This window comes from Hydractinia symbiolongicarpus, chromosome 10, assembly GCF_029227915.1.
Source record: "Hydractinia symbiolongicarpus strain clone_291-10 chromosome 10, HSymV2.1, whole genome shotgun sequence".
Lineage (NCBI taxonomy): Eukaryota > Metazoa > Cnidaria > Hydrozoa > Anthoathecata > Hydractiniidae > Hydractinia > Hydractinia symbiolongicarpus.
Genome location: NC_079884.1, coordinates 14,697,568 through 14,717,380, shown reverse-complemented (window position 1 = coordinate 14,717,380; position 19,813 = coordinate 14,697,568). Strand labels below are relative to the sequence as shown.

Genomic DNA, 19,813 nt, shown 5'->3' with positions numbered 1-19,813 from the left:
ACCTAAATCTATAACAAAACAACTCTTTCATTCTTGAACAAAAGCAATGTTTAGTCACAGTATTCCCTTTATAGATTGGCCATCATTTTTTGGATATTTTCCTTTTTAATGTGCTAATACTTGGCTCTTGTCACACAAGCAGTGGAAAATTATGGCGGAAGAATGAGCACGATTTGTGTTTAATTGAGATAACTAATACTGTGGACAAGGTATAATAAAGATTTAGTATAAAAGGCATCATAAGTGATGTGAAAACATTTCATTTCAAACTGAACCAATAAAAAACTTACCTTTAATTTTATTATGATATTCCATTGAACGTTTTTAGGATATGAAAAGCATTGTTTTAAGAATGTTGCCAACAATAAACTGTTTGTCACCACAACAGACTACTACCCATCTCCAGACTAATGCCAATTTCTCAGGTATGTAACAGACTACTACCCATCTCCAGACTAATGCCAATTTCTCAGGTATGTATTGTTGATGTGATTAAAAACGCTATGAAGTAATTATGTGAAAATCACGAAGAGCAAATATTTCTTGTATCACATATTTCTCGTTAGCTAAACAAATTCATAAATGGATGATTTACTTCATAGAAAGCAACCAAAATGTTTGGTTTGATACAAAAGAATTTAAAAAGATACCTGTTCAACGAGTGTATCAATACCTTAAGGTCTATGACAACTCTCCAGCTGCTGTCAATAATTTTAATTTTAATGCTAATGAGGTTGAAGAGAATTACAATGACTGTTTGGAAATTCTCTTAAGGTATGTGCTCTTTGTTTTGTCTTATTTTTGCATGTGTAACTGTGTATATAATAAATTTATGCATTTCGTAACCACACAAAACAATAAAAAGGATCATATAAGACTTTTAAACATCCTCAGTATTCTATTTATCTGAGTCATAATATTTGGTTGTACTTCAAAAGTAACAAAACATAATGTTAAGAAAAGTGTTGTATGTTAAAGGTGTTCTTTCATATAAAATCCACAGGATTTTACCAAGGGCTAATGACTAGTATAAGATAACATAATAATCTTATTATGTTATCTTATATCTGTTATCTGATTTTCGCCCGTCCTGCATCAGTATTTTGTGCATTTTGTCTGCCTCTTAACACGAATTATTAAAATTACTCAGTCGGAGTTTATTAATAATAAAGCCAATTGTGCAGAGACAGAAAAAATAGGGGAATTGAGATTATTACGTAAATTTCTACATAGTTGAATTACATTATAAAAACTTTGCTCACTCTTCACATCTGTCTCCCTAAAAATCTTTTAAATTGCTGCTTTGTTATGATAAAGTACTAGATTTCATTCTTAATTGTTTAGATATTGTGGTATTGATCAGCCATCTTGGATGGAGCTTCGTAATTTTGTACACTTTTTTAACCAACAGTTATTGGATTGTGAAGAAAGTGCTTTTACATGTGCTGTCATCAACGAAGATTTGCGTGGATTCAAAGCTTTTGTTGTGAAATTCCTGCTAGAAATGGCCAAGGTGAGACAGGAAAAATTTAATTCCATCATTTGTATGTTGAAACTTTTTCTCTCTAGAAATCAGTACTATTACTAGTTCTTTATCTTCACATTTTAACATATATTTATCAGGTATTGATTCATTTATAATTTTTTTACTTTTTAGGATTTCTCAACTCGATCTTTGACTAGAAATGAAATCGAAAGCACAGACAATCAAAACTTGTTGGTACAATTGAAGAGGCGCTGGGAACAAACGTACATTATAAATATTTTCACCTTTTTTGTATTTTTTTATTAATTTTATGGTTGTTGCACTGCGAAAACTATCACTTCGATGACAATGAATCTTACTTTGAAATTGAAAAATCAATGTAAAATCACAAATTTCAGCATAAGTAAAGTGGCACTACTAAAAGAGCATCATGAGATAGATATTAGTTTTTTATTGCTAAAGTTGAAACTAGTTTTTTTTTCTTTTTAGATATCACCCATATCTTTTCTTCAATCAAGACCGAAATACATTGAGTTTTCTTGGCTTTAATGTTGATAGAGGTGGAAATCTGTTGGATCCTGAACGTGGCGTTATAATTCAACACAACATTATGGCAACAACATTGTACGATGATTTAACAAGACAAATGAGAGGAGATTTAGTCAGCTTAAACACAAATTATAACTTCTTAAATCGGTATGATATTTGAAATAACAAAAAGTTTTAAACAAATCAGCATCAGAATTTCCAGCAAGACAAATTGATGTCTGATATAGATTTATTGCCTGTGATCTTTTTTAATGCGATATTAAAGAAAAATATTTTGACAATAATATTTCGCTAAAAGTCTATCAAAACAAAATTACATGCAGTCAAACCATTCAAAATAATAAATATACAACAACATACTTTTAAAAAGTAAAGTGCTTTAACAAAAAAATTAAATCATTGTTGTATAACCTTAAAAAATATTGTAGACACAGTGTTCTTACCGTAAATGTAGTATTGTGAGTTACAACTTAATGCAGCTTGATTGCTACTTCTCATAATAGATTATTCTACTAGTAACATCAGGCCATGATCCAGGAAGCATTTTAGTTAATGTAATTATTTATTAGATCATACCATTTGTTCTCTGTAAATGTAAATATGAAACAACACATGTGGAGGCTAATTTGTAGTTACTTTTTAAGATAATTTGACATTAGGCAAACATGACTTGTTAGGCTTTTTTAAGGGAAAACACTTTTTTCTTTGCCTGCTACAAACTCGGAATACAATCCTTACTCGACCAGTGACATAACATCTATATTTCAAGTTATTGCTACATTGCATATGTACTTTAAAACCAAAGGAATGTTATTTATATTAGCTAGGTTTTTTCAGGATTTTAAACAGTTGACTATTTTAGATACCAAAAGTTGCAGCTCCTTTGCCGTGTAATGGGAATAGATATTTCAACTGACGAAGGCATTCAAGACCCTGATCCAACTTATGAGTTAACAATTGACAATATGAAGAAGATTCTTGCTATTTACATGAGATTAAGGTACTACATATAACTTAAATTATCTTTTATGACAAGCAAATCAGCATGCTTGATCAATAACGAGAATGTAAAAAACTTTTTAACAACTGTTTTACAGCGAAACTTTAACCATAATAGTTTGATGCCTTTAATCAAATGGAAACAATATATGCAAGTATGTTGCGTTGCAGTGATATTGTCACTTTAACTTAATAAAGCAATCATAAATACTTATCCTCGAAATATCCATGCTTTTTATTTCTTAACCATGGTGGACTCCCCTCAATCACCTAAATGTGGCTCCTCTATTTTTATTTTTGTGCTGCTTTTTTCATGTAAAAGAACCCGAAATAATATTTGAGATTTGCTTATCAACAGTTTCTACTCCTTTTTAAATCCATCTCTTTCTCAACAAAGAATAGATTGCCATACGGTTTGTGTCTGTTTCTTAATCCTTTAAAAACAATAATTTGAAAATTATGTTTTAAATAGCCTTCCATTTTGCAGTCACGTGCAAATGTCTTTTCATGAGTTATTAAAACAGTTGTACCTGTATTTCTTTTAAAGCAGAATGTTTGCAGTAAAAAATAATAATGTTTTAGATGCGGTATCCCTGTTATTCTAATGGGTGAAACTGGTTGTGGAAAGACAAGACTAATTAGATTTATGTGTGATTTACGTGCTGGGTTAAAGGGGGCAAGAAACATGCTAATAATCAAAGTATGTAATGTATATTCTCATTATTTTTTAAAGTTAAAAGAATAAGCCTTATACTCTAAATTAAGTGGGATCGAAGTGTATCACCAGAATCAGAGTATCTATCAGATAACTGTTATCATTTTAAGAATAAATATGGTTACACTTCGAAAGATTCTTTCGTAGATGCATATACTTTTTTACCATTATGCACAAAACAATATAATATTGGAATATAGGATGGAAATCATACAGATAGGAATAGAAAAGTTAACATTTTTAAAACATTAGGTCTTGGGACACACATTTCAGACATGACTAGAGATCCTAAAAAATCTTTGGGTTACAGTTAGGGTTAGGGTTTTGTGGAAAAAACCCAACTATTTTTCCAACAAGTTTATGTAAGCTTTTTGCCCACTTCATGCGATCACACAATATTTTAACAAAAAACATCGTGGTATAGAATAAAATAAAAAGTAATATTAAAATAATGACTTGTATAAAAATTGTATCAATATATCTCAAGAGTATACAACATTGTAACATGTTTGATTTGTTAAGGTTCATGGTGGAGTTACAGCAGGAGACATCACAATGAGAGTGAATAAAGCAATAGAAATCGCAAAAGAGAACAAAGGGAAATTTAATCTTTCAACAATACTTTTCCTTGATGAAGCTAACACCACTGATGCTATTGGATTAATAAAAGAGATCATGATTGATAAACGTGTTCATGGCAAACCAATTGCATTAGCAAAACATGGTCTTGAAATTATTGCCGCATGCAATCCATACAGAAGGTAAATCATTTTAATCCTATTCAGGTTAGTGTGGTCCTATGTGGTTCTGTCAAATGTGGTGAGGTCAGTATTGTTTGTCACAGTAACTTAAAAACCGCTGCGCTATTTTTGATTTGCCACAAATAACTTAAAAAAAAATTTGCGTCTTTTTTTTATCTTCGGCTAATTGAATTGTTGCTAATGTCAGCAAGAATTAAAAGAATTGATTTAATTGATGTGTAGCAATGACAACAATTTTATTACGAACAATAAAATTTCAATTTCTGACCTAAACTAAGTATTAAAGCCTTTAAATCCAAAAAAATAAAATGTAAATGTAAAAAACGTGTATTTTACAACTATCACCCACATGACTTACCATTGTGCCTGGGCGTTGTTATACCATTAATTAGGGCACAAAATAACAGAAAAGGCAAGGATCCTTGGAAACAAGTCATAATTTGTCACTGTTATTAGCTAGTCAATGTTCTGCAGCCGAAAACTCAAGTGCAAATAATTTTAAATATATCATGTCAACCAATAAGTATTATAAAAAAAATGTCAGTGTGGAACATCACTTCCACAACACACCTTATTCTGATGTGACGTATTGTTAAGGATTTGACGTAGCAAAATTTTGGCAAGTAAAATTTTCTCTTGTAATTTTTTTACAAGCTAAGTTCAAAACTGTAAGTTTATCATCTAATATTTCAGACACACTCCCAGCATGATCTCAAAATTGGAGTCGGCTGGTTTGGGATATCATGTTAACGCTGAATTAACATATGAAAAAATTGGTAGGTTTTCCTAGAACCTATTGTTTCCTATTATGGACTCCTTTTGAATTTATTATAATAATTGTGTTTTATAGGTAATATTCCTTTGCGACAACTTGTGTATCGAGTACATCCACTACCAGAAAGCATGAAGCCTCTTGTGTGGGATTTTGGTCAACTAAATGCTGATACAGAAGAAGTATATGCAAGACAGATTATCAAAAGATATGTATGTTTACATACGATTTAGAACATTGTTTTATTTGTGAATGTATAACAGGGTATCAACTCTCAGAAAAATCAGGTTCTTTTCACCATTACTTTTAAAATTCCTATATATATTGATAGTTTCTATGGTAACAGTGTTACAGATGTGCTTAGCTGAATGCTAAGTAGAGTGATTGATGAAAAAATCCTTAAGTGCATAAAACTGCTTCAGGAGGGTGATATATGATTGGGGTATTGTAATGGAATTCTTCACATAAAAAATTAGAAAAAATATATTAGAACTTAGTAAACTGCATTGATATATTCAGCAAAAATTGTGTTCATGCCATTTTCTTGATCAAGCAGAAATTACTGTGTTAAAATACTAAGAGTCAAGTGTATATTTTTTTAGGAGAAGAAAAGCATGTTGCCAAATAATAGCGATTTTGTTGAACTTCTCGTAACTGTACTTGCTGCATCACAAAGATTTATGAGGAATAGAGAGGTTTGATGTCATTTGTTATCGCTAAGTAAAGGGATTAATCACAAGACTAATATTATTAGAAGGCCGAAGACGAGAAAACAAGTGACATTTTGGCATAATTTCTTTTATGTTATTAATACACCACCTATAATATCTATACGTTGATATGCAAATCCCATAACAGATTTTAAAATTACAGATTTGGATATCATTGAATACAAATAACTTGAGATCAGAGAGCCAGTCACGTATTGCCTTTGTATCATTTTAATGTTTATGTTAGGACAATAATTTATATAATATATTTTAATTATCTTTTTATGTATTCATTTTAACCAATCGCAGGATGAGTGCAGTTTTGTAAGTTTACGAGATGTAGAAAGAGCAGTGCAAGTAACGTCATGGTTTTACACAAAAATGCCATTACTTTTAAACCTGTCCACAGCCAGTGGTGATGTCAGAGATGCATATTTTACAATGACTAGTTTTGAGGTAAATATTAATATAAATAAAAAAAATTAAAAAAATGATAGGCACCTTCTTTTTGCTCATTAAATATCCTTTTTGTAGCATTCCAGTGCCTTAACTACCCCTTATTAGAACACAATGTTTTCAGAACTTTGCAAGTGTTTATTTAATTTTTCTTTTTTTCTATTCTAGAAGAGTATTGATAAACAACGAAGATCACTAGTACTAGCTCTAGGTGTTTGCTACATGGCACGATTGGAAGATAGAGACACTTATCTTAGCTATATAGCACCATTTTTTGTTGATTCTTTTGCTTTACAAGATGGGCCAGAACAGCTAAAAGAGGAGATTAGAACGTTAGTGGAATCACCCTCTACACTTTTAGCATTATCAGAGTAATAACTTGTGGTAGATTAAAATGCAACTCTTTTTTAGATGTCAGGAAAATTTTGTAAAAGAACTGAATCTAGATGACAACATTGCATGCAATCAAGCTTTATGTGAAAATGTTTTCATGATGGTCATATGTACTGAGCTACGAATTCCTCTTTTTGTTGTTGGAAAACCTGGCAGCTCAAAATCTTTAGCTAAAACAATTGTACAGGACAACATGCAAGGACATTCATCAAGGTCCCAATTATTTAAAAACTTTAAGCAGGTTAGTATGTCCAATTTTTATGACACAGACAAGTTTACACTGATGTATAAAAAAATAAATAGCCACATATTTCTTTAGCTCTTCTTAAATAAACAAATTTAATAATAGTTTTTTAATGGAAAGTTACACTTTCAGTAAATTTCCTTTTTTAGATTTTTATGTCGTCATATCAATGCAGTCCGCTTTCCACCGCAGAAAGTATAATCAGTACTTTCAAGCAATGCAGTCGTTTTCAAACTGGGAAGAATTTAGAGGAATTCACCTCAGTTGTTGTGTTAGATGAAGTTGGTCTTGCTGAAGATTCTCCACGTATGCCTTTAAAAGCTCTTCACCCGCTATTAGAAGATGGTACCGATGGTTCAGAAGATTTGACATTTAATGGTGATGCCCTTAAGACAAAACGAGTTGCTTTTATTGGAATTTCCAACTGGTCACTTGATCCTGCAAAAATGAATAGAGGAATTATGTTGTGCCGTGGACAACCAGATTTAGAAGAGCTTAAAAACACTGCTAAGTAAGTATAAAAGACTAGAATTTTCTTTCTTAACACATAACTTAAAAACAACATATAGGAAGTTAATAAACAAATTTAATGATAAATTTAGTTTTGTTTTCTTTGTTTTTAATGTTGTGCCATTTTAGTTAAGGTATTTTAGTGTGAATAATGATTTGTTCTCCACATTTCCACTTTACATAGGGATGTTTGTGGAGGTAATCCATCAATGAAAGACAGAATTGTTCCTCTCCTTGACCCCCTGGCACGTGGCTATCTAGAGGTTTATAAATCACAAAAGAATTGTAGCACCTTACAGAAGTACCAAAAGGAAGAATTTTTTGGCCTTAGAGATTTTTATAGGTGAGTTGTTCTACCAACTTAATATGAATTGCCAAACCTGGCCTTTATTACCCTATTAATACCACGTTTTTGGGTCAAGTGCAGAACCAGATGGGGGCATTACGTGCCTGGAGGCCATAACTCCAGAACTACTTATACACAGTTGATAAAACTTAGCATACTTGTAGAAAGTCCTAATTCAAACAGTTTTCAGGTGATCAAAACTAATGTGATAACATCACAGACATCAAAAATAATGCCACGCATGCCGAAAACAGATGTTACGATGTTACGTTTTATGATAAATTATGTCACACATTCTTAATTTTACAATGGAATTGTATTTATTAAGCATTACTGATGCTTTGGCCTTGAGTCTTGATAGGATTATTGACTGAATGGCAAGGAAATGATTTCATGCAAAAAATTAATTTTAATGAAGTCATTGGAATCGAAAATGTGTCATTAAACTTATTATATGTTTTTAATGTTTCATTGGAAGATGTTTGAAGTATGAAGAAAAGTATAATGATGTCATTTTGCTGGATCCATATTTCCTTTAAATCTGGTCTGTATTTTATCCTTAGAACCCATACATCCCCTTGGCGATACCTTAGTACCCAACTAGTAACCAACATACATGTCAACACATTGAAAATTTTCCTTAGCCGAAAAATGCTATTACATGCTAAACAAAATTCATCTATATAACAATACGCTAAGTGTGTCTGTGTGTCTGTGACAGGCAAAGTGGATGTCTTTATTTTCCTTTGATGTTGCCGAAAAATGCATGTCTAATATGTTAAATTTTCTGACGTTACGACGCGACGAAAATAACACTACTTTAACGTCAATATCCTATATTAAATTAATGAAGCCATTACAGTGCACCTAAAACTTTGAGGCCAAATAACTTGGAAACGAGGTGGTGACGTCAATGATTTTTCACCGCGTGGGTAACTAGGGACCAATTTGGGTTATTTTCCCAAACCTGGGTCCCCGAATCCGTTTCGGAATGGACGGGTTGATGACGTCATCGAAAAACCTTCAAATCCTAATATCTCTGCAACCGTTTGTCAAAAATACGCGATCCTATACATTTTCTTGATAAGCGTTTCAAGACCTATACAATGAAGGCAGCAGGTATACAAATTTCTAAAAAAAATTTTTGGGGGGTTTGACTGGCCATTGCTGACTTCAGCAAAATTTTAAAACCCTTATATCTCATTAACTGCTTATCAAAAAGACATGATCATATACATTTTCCTGGTCAGCGTTTAAACCTCTGCACAGTACAGGCAACGAATAAACTAAATTACGCCAAAAATTTTTGTAAATGCACTGCTGACGTCATAGTCTCTTATAATAATACAGAGACTGTGTCTGTTTGTAACAGGCAAAGTGAATATCGTCATTTCCTTTGATGTCGCCGAAAAGTTATGTCTAATATGTTAAATTTTCTGACGTTACGACGCCACGTCAATAACACTACTTTAACGTCAATATCTTATATTAAGTTAATGAAGCCATTACGGTGCACCTAAAATATTGAGGCCAAATAACTTGGAAACAAGGTGGTGACGTCAATGATTTTTCAACGCGTGGGTAGCTAGGGACCACCTAGGACCAATTTGGGTAAGTTTCCCAAATCTGGGTCACCAAATCCGTTTCGGAATGGACGGGTTGATGACGTCATTTAAAAACCTTCAAACCTTAATATCTCCGCAACCGTTTGTAAAAAGTACATAATCCTATACATTTTCTTGATCAGCGTTTCAAGATCTATACGATGAAGGCAACAGGTATACAAATTTCTAAAAAAATATTTTAGTATTTTAGCAGGTCTTTGCTAACATCAGCAAATTTTTTAAACCCTTTATATCTCATTAACCACTCATCAAAAGCACATGATCATATACATTTTCTTGATCAGTGCTTTAAGCTCTACACAATAGAGGCAACGTGAAAACAAGCTTCTAAATTATTTTTTTGGTGGATGGGTTGCTGACGTATCAAAATTTAAATGATGCCTCTTTTTCGTTTTTTAATCTGCACATTTGGATTTTTCCACGAACTTTATCAACTAAAACAGATTGATGACGTCATCAAAAAACATTCAAACCTTAATATCTCTGCAACCGTTTGTCAAAAGTACATGATCCTACATTTTCTTGATCAGCGTTTCAAGATTTGTACGATGAAGGCAATAGGTATACAAATATCTAAAAAAAGATTTTGGGGTTTTGACGGGCCATTGCTGACGTTAGCAAACATTTTAAACCCTTATATCTCATTAACCGCTCATCAAAAGCACATGATCATATAAATTTTCTTGATCAGCAGTTTAAGCTCTACACAATAGAGGCAACGTGAAAACAAATTTCAAACCAAAAATATTTGTCTCTTGATAGATCCTTGCTGACGTCATTACAATTTAAATAGCGGTTCTTTTTTACTGTTATCCTGTCTAAGTGGATTTTTCCACGGGTTTTATCGACTAGTGTTTTATAATCATTTCCTGCTTATTTTGTAGTAAAAATAGTTTTTTAAGAAAAATATGCAAAATTGCACTAAATTGCTTTCAAGACAAATATACCTTTGCAATTTATTTCTGCAAATAAGGCAAATACTAGTTCTATAATATTAAAGCTTTGTAATGCATTTAACTTTAGTTTAATCAAAATGGTATTCTGTTTGGCTAAACGTAACCAGAGGATGCCGTCCTTAAAAGAATTAGAACATTGTGTCCGAAAGAATTTCAGTGGATTGGATGAACTAGATCCATGGAAGATATTCTGGAAAGAGTTATTACACATTTTTATGGTAAATTTTTAGTTTTATCACTGCATGACATGATATGACTTCTCCCCTGTCCCAAACCAAAAGATGTTAGTTGGTTAAGTTGTTTGTAACACTCTTAGGAGGTAATGTTTATAGTAGCGTAAAGTAAATGGTAATGTCTACTTTTTCTATCTTCTTAAATCTGTTTTAGGATCAAGTGGATACTGAAAAGCTCAGCAGCTCTTCGTTAGATTTTATCAGGGATAGCTTTAAAAATGCTTGTCCTTGTTGTGACAGACCTGGGGCAGAAAAAAAACGATGTTTCAATGCTCGTTATTTGCTTGTCATGACCGAAGAATATGCTGCTTTACCTATAATAGAGGAACATTTCCTTAAAGACCGTGATGATGTCAGTGTTATATTCGGAAGTAGCTTTCCAAAGGATCAAGAATTTTCCCAGGTGAATATTCTTTAAAAATAAATTACTTGTTTCTTTTCAAATTATCAATCTTGTAATTCCTAGTGATACATTGCATTGTAGAGTTTTTATGAGTTACAACGCATTGCAAAGATAAATAACCAGCTATCATAATCTTCAAAGTTAAACGTGCTTAAATCCCGTCTACTTAATTTATTTTTGTCCCATTGCCATTACCACTATCATTTTATCCATTATATTTTACATCATAGATATAGAATATTTTTATGTGAATAATCCTAGATTTAGGATATTTTTATGTGAATATTTTTTGTGTAAGCTGAAGCTTCAGTAATGGCAGTAACAAATTCTGTTATTTTGATTATTGTTGTAGATTTGTCGAGACATCAACAGAATTAAAATGTGTATGGAGACAGGCCGTACTGTTGTTCTCTTAAATATGGAAAGTCTGTATGAAAGTTTGTATGACGCATTAAATCAGGTAAATTTATTATAGCACTTACTTATGTTATTGCCTGTAACTTGTTTCTGATAAAAAAAATTTTTGTTTAGTATTACGTTTATTTGGGTGGACAAAGTTATGTTGATTTGGGTTTAGGAACACACAGAGTGAAATGCAGAGTTCACGAAGACTTTAAGTAAGTTCTATTACTGGTTTGTTAAGTCGTCTACACATGAAAATATGGACAGAGGGTATTATCTTTCAACCAAATACAGTGAGATCTTAGCGAGTGACAACAGTCTATATTTTTCATGTAGAAAGGCAAGTAAGGTTAATTCATTTATTAACTTTATAATGATAACCTAATAATGATAAAAAACTTTCAAAAAATCAGCTATTTGAGAAAGTAAAATAAAGTAAAGTAAAATAAAACAACGTTCATATATAAAACAGTTTAAGCTCTACCAAAATTATATACCAAACGACAACACATTTTGAATGTTTTTAAAATTGAATTCTTAGTTGGTTGATAACTGAAATGTGTATTTAATACATTTAGCCGTAAAAAGCGACCTAGTTTTTTTAAACATTAGGCGTTATATTTCAGGTTCCTTTTTATTTTTATTTAGCGAGTTAATAAATGTTTTTCTAACGTTGTTCTCTTTCCATGTAAAAGTTATAGAGCAGAACAAAAATTTCGGCTGGCTATCGCACAGTGCCAAGTTTTATTCATAACGTTCTTCTCTTTGCTCAACTCTGTTCACTTCCAATCTTATTATTTATTAGTTCGTCCTTCTGTATAATTATATACCGCTGGCCATATGACCTAATGATGAATATATAACACTCTATCCAGTCATCAATAACGCATAACTGAACGCCTAACTCGTCTTCGGTAGCCATTTCTTAGTGTTGGTTTATTATGTAACACATTGTTATCTTCGTTTGATGGAAACATGTAGTCATCATTCTCAACTACGAATTAAGCAAAACATGTTGCGATATGATCCACGCGACGTTTGACGATTCTTTTTTTATTGTCAATGGAATATGTTCGATCAGCTAATCTTTCTGTTACGGGGCCTGCTATCCACTTTTTCCAGTGTGAAAAGTTTCTCACAAGCAATTTGTCTACCTCTTACATATAATCTCATTTTATCTCTATATTTGGCTATTTGCCCCTTAAACGATGTTTTGTTTTAACCTTTTGATTTTTAAGTCTATTCTAGTGCGTATTTTTCTGCCAAGAGTGCACTTTGTTGTTGGTGTTGGTGTTGATCAGTATGCCAATAGGAAGTCTTCCTCAGCATTTCATTTTTTGATTCTTAGGGCTTTTCAGGCTCTTTTTACAGTTTTAACAAATCTTCCTCCACCATTTAAACTGAGATGATATGCTTAAGAACAGATGTGTTTGCTTGTCAAGAACTTTTTTTTAAAGAGAAAGAAAATCGATCTGGACTCTGTCAAAGGGTTTAGTTGACTAAGTCCATGCGTGCACATGCCTTTATCGGATTTTTGGTAACGGTTGCACATTGTTGGCAGTTCCTCACTACTTCTATACGACGATCAATACTTGGAAACCACACATGTATTTGACTTATTGCTTTCATTCTCACTATGCATGGATAATACAAGTGTAGTTCTTTCATGATTTGAGTTCTGTATTTAAATGGAATAATTCCCCTTAGTCCCCAAATGATGATACCATCTTCGACTGATTATTAACGGTTTGATTTTAGGGCTCATCTCTTTAGTATTTGGCCATTTTCCACTAATGCAGCATTCATGAATCTGCTTTAATACTCTGTCGTTCTCAGTTTCATCTTTCAGTTGGCTTGCTGTAATGGGCATAAATCCAATTTGCTTAGCATTGATTGCGTTTGGAGTTTCTGACAAAGGTAGACAAGACAACATAGCAGCGTTAGCCTACTTTTCGGTTGTTCAGAATTTGATTTCATATTCGTGGCCACAAAGTATTGCTAACCACTTTATCAGTGTGGCCGCTGCAAGTGTTGGAATTGCAGCTTTGCTATAACAGATTCGTGACAATGCTTTCTTGTTCGTCTCTAGAACAAAACGTCTTCCATACACATACTGATGAAATTTCTTCACACCATAAATAAGTTCCACACCTTCCTTGTCCAATTGTAAAAACATTTTTTATGTTTATTGGGTGTCCTGCTTGCGAATACAATAGGTCTTTTCGATCCATCTGCTAATGTCATTAACATAACACAACGCCAACTTCATACGGCGAAGCATCACATAAAAGCTTTAACGTTGAAAACTGATGCTTTAACAAGCTTTTGAATTGTTGTGATCTTTTAGCCTTTCTTAAACTTTCCCTAAATGTCCCTTTGTATTGAATTCACGACAAATGAATTTTTTTAGAAGGACACACATTAGCACGATGATCTTTATTGCTGCATCGATAACATGAAAAGCTTTGTGAAGGAGTACTTGGCTGATCTTTTAAAATGATTTTGTGTGCAGTTTCTTGTAAAAGAGTTTCATTTGACATGATTAAACTTTGTGTGGTGCTTTTTCCAACGGAGTAGCTATTTGAATAGCCCTATGCTAATCCAATTCTTGTTTCAGATCATAAACGCTTTATTTGCTTGACTCTATATACCACAAACAAACTCAGACAATTTTTAAAGGGCAACAATAAAACCTCCAAGGACTCACCCTCTTCTTGTTGTCTTTGATAGAACTTGTACTGTTCATCTATAATGATGGATAAAGTGTTCATTTAGTGTATCAATAAACTCTCTCTGTCATTTGCTAGAAATTATTCTTCTAATCTTTGAGCATATGCTGGCCAATCATCTCCTTTGTGATCGGACTGTTCTATTGAAATGAGAAGCGTTGCCATGATTGTTATCATTAACAAAATATATCAATATATGTAAAATATAATTCGCCGAGTATTGCATTTTATCTATCACTTTCTTCTCGTGAAACTGTACTCACTTCCCTAATATTTTTATTAGTACCACTGTCCGTATTAGGTAATGATTTATATATAACAAAAAATTAAGCATTCATTTCGTGTAGATTAAAAACTAAAAAAATATGATAAAAATATATAACAAGCACTAAAAAGCGAATAGAGAGCAAGTGCAATAACTTGTTTATCATATATAGTGAGCATAAATCATTCTATTTTGTATACTCTGTAGATTATTTTTTAATTTCACTCATGATTGCAATACAGAATATGTGAATCGTGTAATTTAATTTATGATAAATTTCCTTATTTTGAATAATCAGACTAAACGCTTCTTTAATATGGTGTAAAATCTTTCTAATCATTCTAAATCTAATCATTCCAAATGTTGGAGTGCGCTGAACTCCTAATGAATGTATGCAAACAAAAGAATAATTTAACCCTATTTAACCAATCTGTAATGTAAATGTGTAATAAAGAAAAATTACATCATGATATTAGCTTACATCTTCCATATAAAAAAGCGATCATTGTATACACACAGAAACAAAAAATTTAGGTTAATAAATTTCAGAAAGCATTTACGTGCAAGTGTTTTCATAAATCTTTTTCAGATAAGTTAATATTTAAGCCAAAAAATCCTACATTTTTATAAAGTTCAAAAATCTTATTACGCAGACCAAGTACCCAGTTGCATATGGATATCTTTTAACACTTAACACTTAAAATATGGGTCTGTATTGGTCAAACATTCGAAGAAAAAAGTATTTTGTTTCTTGCTTTAGAGTGTTTAGTTAAATACTTACTTTTTTAGATTGATTGTGATTGCTGATAAGGAAGCTGTGTATAAGTCTTTCCCGATACCCTTGATTAATCGCTTGGAAAAGCACTATGTAGTAACATCTAACAGCATGTCTGAAAAAAATCATGATCTATCTGAGAAGTTAAAGCAATGGGCCCGTGACTTCTCTTATGTCTCAACTGCCAGGTAACGTTACTATATATAGAGGGTGTCTCTTAAAAACCACATTTTAGCATTTTCCAGTTTCGGTTGCATATTATTTGGTGTGATGTGAAAAAAAAGTTGCAATGGTTATGGTTAGGAGAAAGAACAGTTGAACATAATGCACATATTAATGATTTTTGTATTTGTTTTTCATCATCATTGTTACTTTATTATTTTTGTTAATTTTTTAAAATTCTTTTAATTTTTTTTCAAAGGTTTTTTAATAAGTGCCCAGTGACCAAATAGGTGGCCAGAGTAATACTTTACACAGAGTACTTAGTTGGTGTTTACTGCATAGGAGAATCGCAAAAATTGAGTTTAAAACTATACTCGGTTTATAGTTCAGTTGGATAATCCTAAGCAATTATATTGTAGGCATACATTTAGCAAGGCTGATGCATTTGTGAGTTACAATGATGACACCTGTGCTTCCATAGTAATCCATTTAACCCAGAACGGTTATACAGAAGATGATGAAGTAGTTAGTATTTAAAAATATTTTGTTTGCATAAATTGTTATTTTCTTGACAAAATCAATATATCAACCTTAAGAAATCGTGACCCTCCTAAAATTTCCTAAGTGGCCTAAAGAAACGGAGACCCTCCCTCGGTTTTAACCCCCCCCCCCCTCTTCCTTAACTGAAGGGGGGCTACAACCCGAGACCTGCTGAGGACCTAATTTATTCTTTAATTCACTACTGAGAAATCACAGAATTAAAGATTGCGAATCTGATATTGCGAATTTAAGCAATAATCCATGAATTTTTTCACAAAATCGATTGTTAATCTTTTTTCATCTTTGTCTTTAAGATTTATTTCTTTGAAAATTTCTGCGATTGCGAATTTAATTTTTTTTCTTGGAATTGTGGAAGAAAGATTGGGAATTGCTACTCTTGGCCAGAAATGGTGGAACAAAAGTTTGCAAAATTTTGGCAATTTTTAATTTCGCAATGTTTTCTTGCACAATAACCTTAAGGTAGTATAAATGAGAAGATTTTGAATTACATAATAAATCTTGTTTTCTGATTAATTGAATTTTTTTTTGCTATACTGCTTTCTGCTATTCTCTCTTGAAATCTCCCTTATAAGCTGTGGCCACTCTTTTTGTTATTTAGCTCTATAGACACAGAAAAAATAATGTTGAATGTTAATCAACATTCAAAAATTGAAAATGCATAAAAAAATTATAAAAAGTATTTGTTATGTTGTTATCATTAATTAAAAACCTTCATTGTTTTTCTTGTAGTTTGAAGAAGGTAAAAAGAAATTGTTGGAACTTACAACTCCAGACTCTTTAGCCAGATTGCAGCAAGCAAATATACCTGATGATAAAGAGGAATTGTGGAAATTGTATTTTAAAGAACAGCATCATTCTTCGTTAAAATCATTTTTAGAAAGTTATCTTCATGATTCTGATGATGTGCTTTGCAAGTTCGTCCAGGTATCTGCAAAGTGCTTTTTACTTCACTTGATTAACTACTCTACATAGTAACAAAGAATATTAATGTAACTAAAAACAGCCCTCGAAATTAGCCCACAAACCCGTCGGCAGTAAATTGCCGACAACATAGTAGTTTGCAGCGGCAATTCCTCGGCAATGATTTGCCGACACGAGAGAGTGAAGCGTCAGCAATTTTGAAAATATTAATTTTTGAAGCTTAGTCTTAACAACCCTTTAGATATCAGTCTCTTTCAGGAGAGGCGTGCGATCGCACGCGCACGCCTTGCACACTCCTAAATCGTTTCAGGCGCGTGATTAATCGCACGCCTGAAAAATCAACCTATAAAATCCATTTTTGTAGCGTGCGATGGCCTCGAAATAATTTTAAGAGACTCGTCAAACAAAATTTCCACAACATTTCGTCGGACAAAACGTCCAATAGATTTTCGTCTTGGTCGAAAACGTTTTGTCTTAGAATTATTGAATAGTCCCGGTCCTTTTAATCCACAAGCAAGCCTATTCATAGCCAACTTTACCATTCTAGCTAATTCACTGACTCCTGACTTAGTTAAAAGAACTACGTAGATCTAAATCTCTGTGGCCTGGCCCCTTCGTCGTTGGTAACTAGGTCTTACACAAGAAATCCAGCCATGCGGTCCTTAACTAATGCGGAGGTGAACGCTGACGGAGCACGGATGAATTAAGTCTGCAAAACTAGACTTACAGGTGGAACAGACATTTTACCGTGGATTTAATTGTAGATAATTTCTTTATTTGACAAAGCAATTGGAAACCATAGCAGGTCCGAATTTAATGGATTTTCTTTATGCCGCAAGTGTTATTTAAGCAACTTTAAAAACGAAACCCACGTACTGTAAAAAACATTTATTTGCATAAGTGTTGTTAAAATGTAGCTGATGGATAAAGTTTTTTTGTAATTTGAAAACATTAAGTTTATAAAAATGACAGTATAGTCATGCATACTATTTTGGATATGTAGAAAAGGAAGTTAAGATTGAGAGAGTCGCTATACGTAGACGCTCGATCATCGTATTTGGGGTTTACGAATCAAAACGTTCCTCACTTTTCTACCGCAAAATTAGCGCGCAGCAAAGATTAGCCTCGGCAGTTTTTTGCCGTCGCGAAATGAAACCGCGCCAGCAATTGCGACGGCAATTGCCGATTGCCGTCGCTAATTTAGAGGGCTGAAAAAGCAGCATTTTACTTAGTTTTTTCCTTGTAAGTTTAAGATGTATATCTATATTCAGCTGTAAAAAGTATTGTAAACCGTTTTTGATAAGTTTGTCAACTGTTGCAAGATTAAATGTTTTGACAATTGCAAACATCACCTGATTATGTTTGCAAAACGAAACTTTTAGTTTTGAAAATACAAGTTACTTTAAGTTCTCAAGTAAATACTAAATAAAACATCTGCATGGATAAATGCAAATGCTTTATATATATCAGAAAGGTAAAAAATGCCAGGACTATTAAAAGAAATATAAATCTTAGATGCTTATTTAGTTTACTTTGCATTCAATTTATCATACGTTGAGCACTTTGTGTGTAAACATGAAAAAAGACATGTTTTATTAATTATGATTATGTTAATTTTCAGGTCACCACATTTTCAAGACTTTTATCACCCGACGACAAAGAAAAACTAGACTTGGGAGATCTTGAAATAAAAATGATGTCATTAATGCAATTTAAAACAGAGCAGTCGTTTCGAGAAGCTATCAAGTATATCTTTTGTTTTATTTTATACTCTCATAAGTGTTTAACCAGCAAATACTAATACAATTTGCTTATGGACTACCATTTTGTGGTTATGCTCTCCTTAAATAATTGAATACCATAACTTAAGTACTAAATTTTTACGTAGAATTAAAGTTTTACCTTTTTTTTCATTTTCATTACTTTTTTCATTTTCATTACATTTACTATATTATATTCAGGCTAGCCACCCAACTTCTTTAATCTAAACCTATTTCCTTCACGTAATGCAGGTATCATATGCATAACAATGCTTATTTCAATTTGACTGTATTTTCCTCTATAGCACAAAAAAATCTTTTTGTTAGCATGTGCACACTTTGATGAAATCTCTAATTTTGCGAAAGTGCACATATGTTAACAAAAAACTCATGAGCTTTCTGCGCTGCAGCGGAAAATGCAGTCAGATGTAAACGGGCCATTTAGGACGGTCCTGAATATTATCCTTTATTTCAAGTGATAACATAATTATCGAGTTTTAATTTTATAAATGTGCTATTTATTAAATTTCTTAAGAAGGAGTCATCACTAATTTATTACATCTAAGCAAGTTGGTAATATTTGTCTTCGGTTGAAGTTATTTTACCAACTAGTTTTTTATCAGTTTTATTCATCAAAAAGAAAGTAGTTGATCAATTAGGTTCACCTTAATGAAAGAATTTTTTTAAAGAAACAAATTTTTGCTCTTTGAAGGTTTCTTATGCAGAACTTAATTTTGGTGTGGAACTAATGTTTGTAATTGTATTCTTTTTTATTAGAAATTTATACTTTAAATTTGCAATTAAAATAATTCTCAAAAAATAATTGACTTCGAGAATGACAATTGTTTTTGCGATTTATTTAAGAAAATGCGGAACTTTTTTTTGCAATTACTTAACTTTGCGTACTTCTGTGGAACTTAATTTTGCGGAATGAGGCCATAATCAAAAAATGAGTTTACCAATAATTCCTTGCTGCAAAAATTTTCCCTTAAGTATGCCGTATCAAATTTTACACCATTAAAAAATTTAAATGTACGCTGGGAAAATTAATTACAGCACAAAACTACTGCTTTAAGTGTT

The 19,813-nt window shown here is 32.2% G+C and overlaps 1 protein-coding gene across 8 annotated transcripts in view; it reads left to right on the top strand.

Moving 5' to 3' along the window:
* The window catches only part of LOC130613202 (E3 ubiquitin-protein ligase rnf213-alpha-like), a 108,615-nt gene that overhangs the window by 68,907 nt on the left and 19,895 nt on the right, over nt 1–19,813 (top strand). For all 8 annotated transcript variants that reach the window (XM_057434539.1, XM_057434536.1, XM_057434538.1 and 5 more), the window contains 25 exons: nt 75–209; nt 329–425; nt 603–774; nt 1,345–1,513; nt 1,658–1,749; nt 1,976–2,182; nt 2,898–3,035; nt 3,617–3,734; nt 4,272–4,510; nt 5,204–5,286; nt 5,361–5,494; nt 5,885–5,977; nt 6,302–6,448; nt 6,617–6,780; nt 6,860–7,082; nt 7,235–7,596; nt 7,780–7,938; nt 10,590–10,740; nt 10,910–11,158; nt 11,511–11,618; nt 11,690–11,775; nt 15,344–15,517; nt 15,911–16,016; nt 16,782–16,976; nt 18,595–18,719. In XM_057434539.1, the coding sequence (XP_057290522.1) occupies nt 75–209; nt 329–425; nt 603–774; nt 1,345–1,513; nt 1,658–1,749; nt 1,976–2,182; nt 2,898–3,035; nt 3,617–3,734; nt 4,272–4,510; nt 5,204–5,286; nt 5,361–5,494; nt 5,885–5,977; nt 6,302–6,448; nt 6,617–6,780; nt 6,860–7,082; nt 7,235–7,596; nt 7,780–7,938; nt 10,590–10,740; nt 10,910–11,158; nt 11,511–11,618; nt 11,690–11,775; nt 15,344–15,517; nt 15,911–16,016; nt 16,782–16,976; nt 18,595–18,719 (3,926 nt within the window). The remainder of the gene's footprint in view (nt 1–74; nt 210–328; nt 426–602; nt 775–1,344; nt 1,514–1,657; nt 1,750–1,975; nt 2,183–2,897; nt 3,036–3,616; nt 3,735–4,271; nt 4,511–5,203; nt 5,287–5,360; nt 5,495–5,884; nt 5,978–6,301; nt 6,449–6,616; nt 6,781–6,859; nt 7,083–7,234; nt 7,597–7,779; nt 7,939–10,589; nt 10,741–10,909; nt 11,159–11,510; nt 11,619–11,689; nt 11,776–15,343; nt 15,518–15,910; nt 16,017–16,781; nt 16,977–18,594; nt 18,720–19,813) is intronic.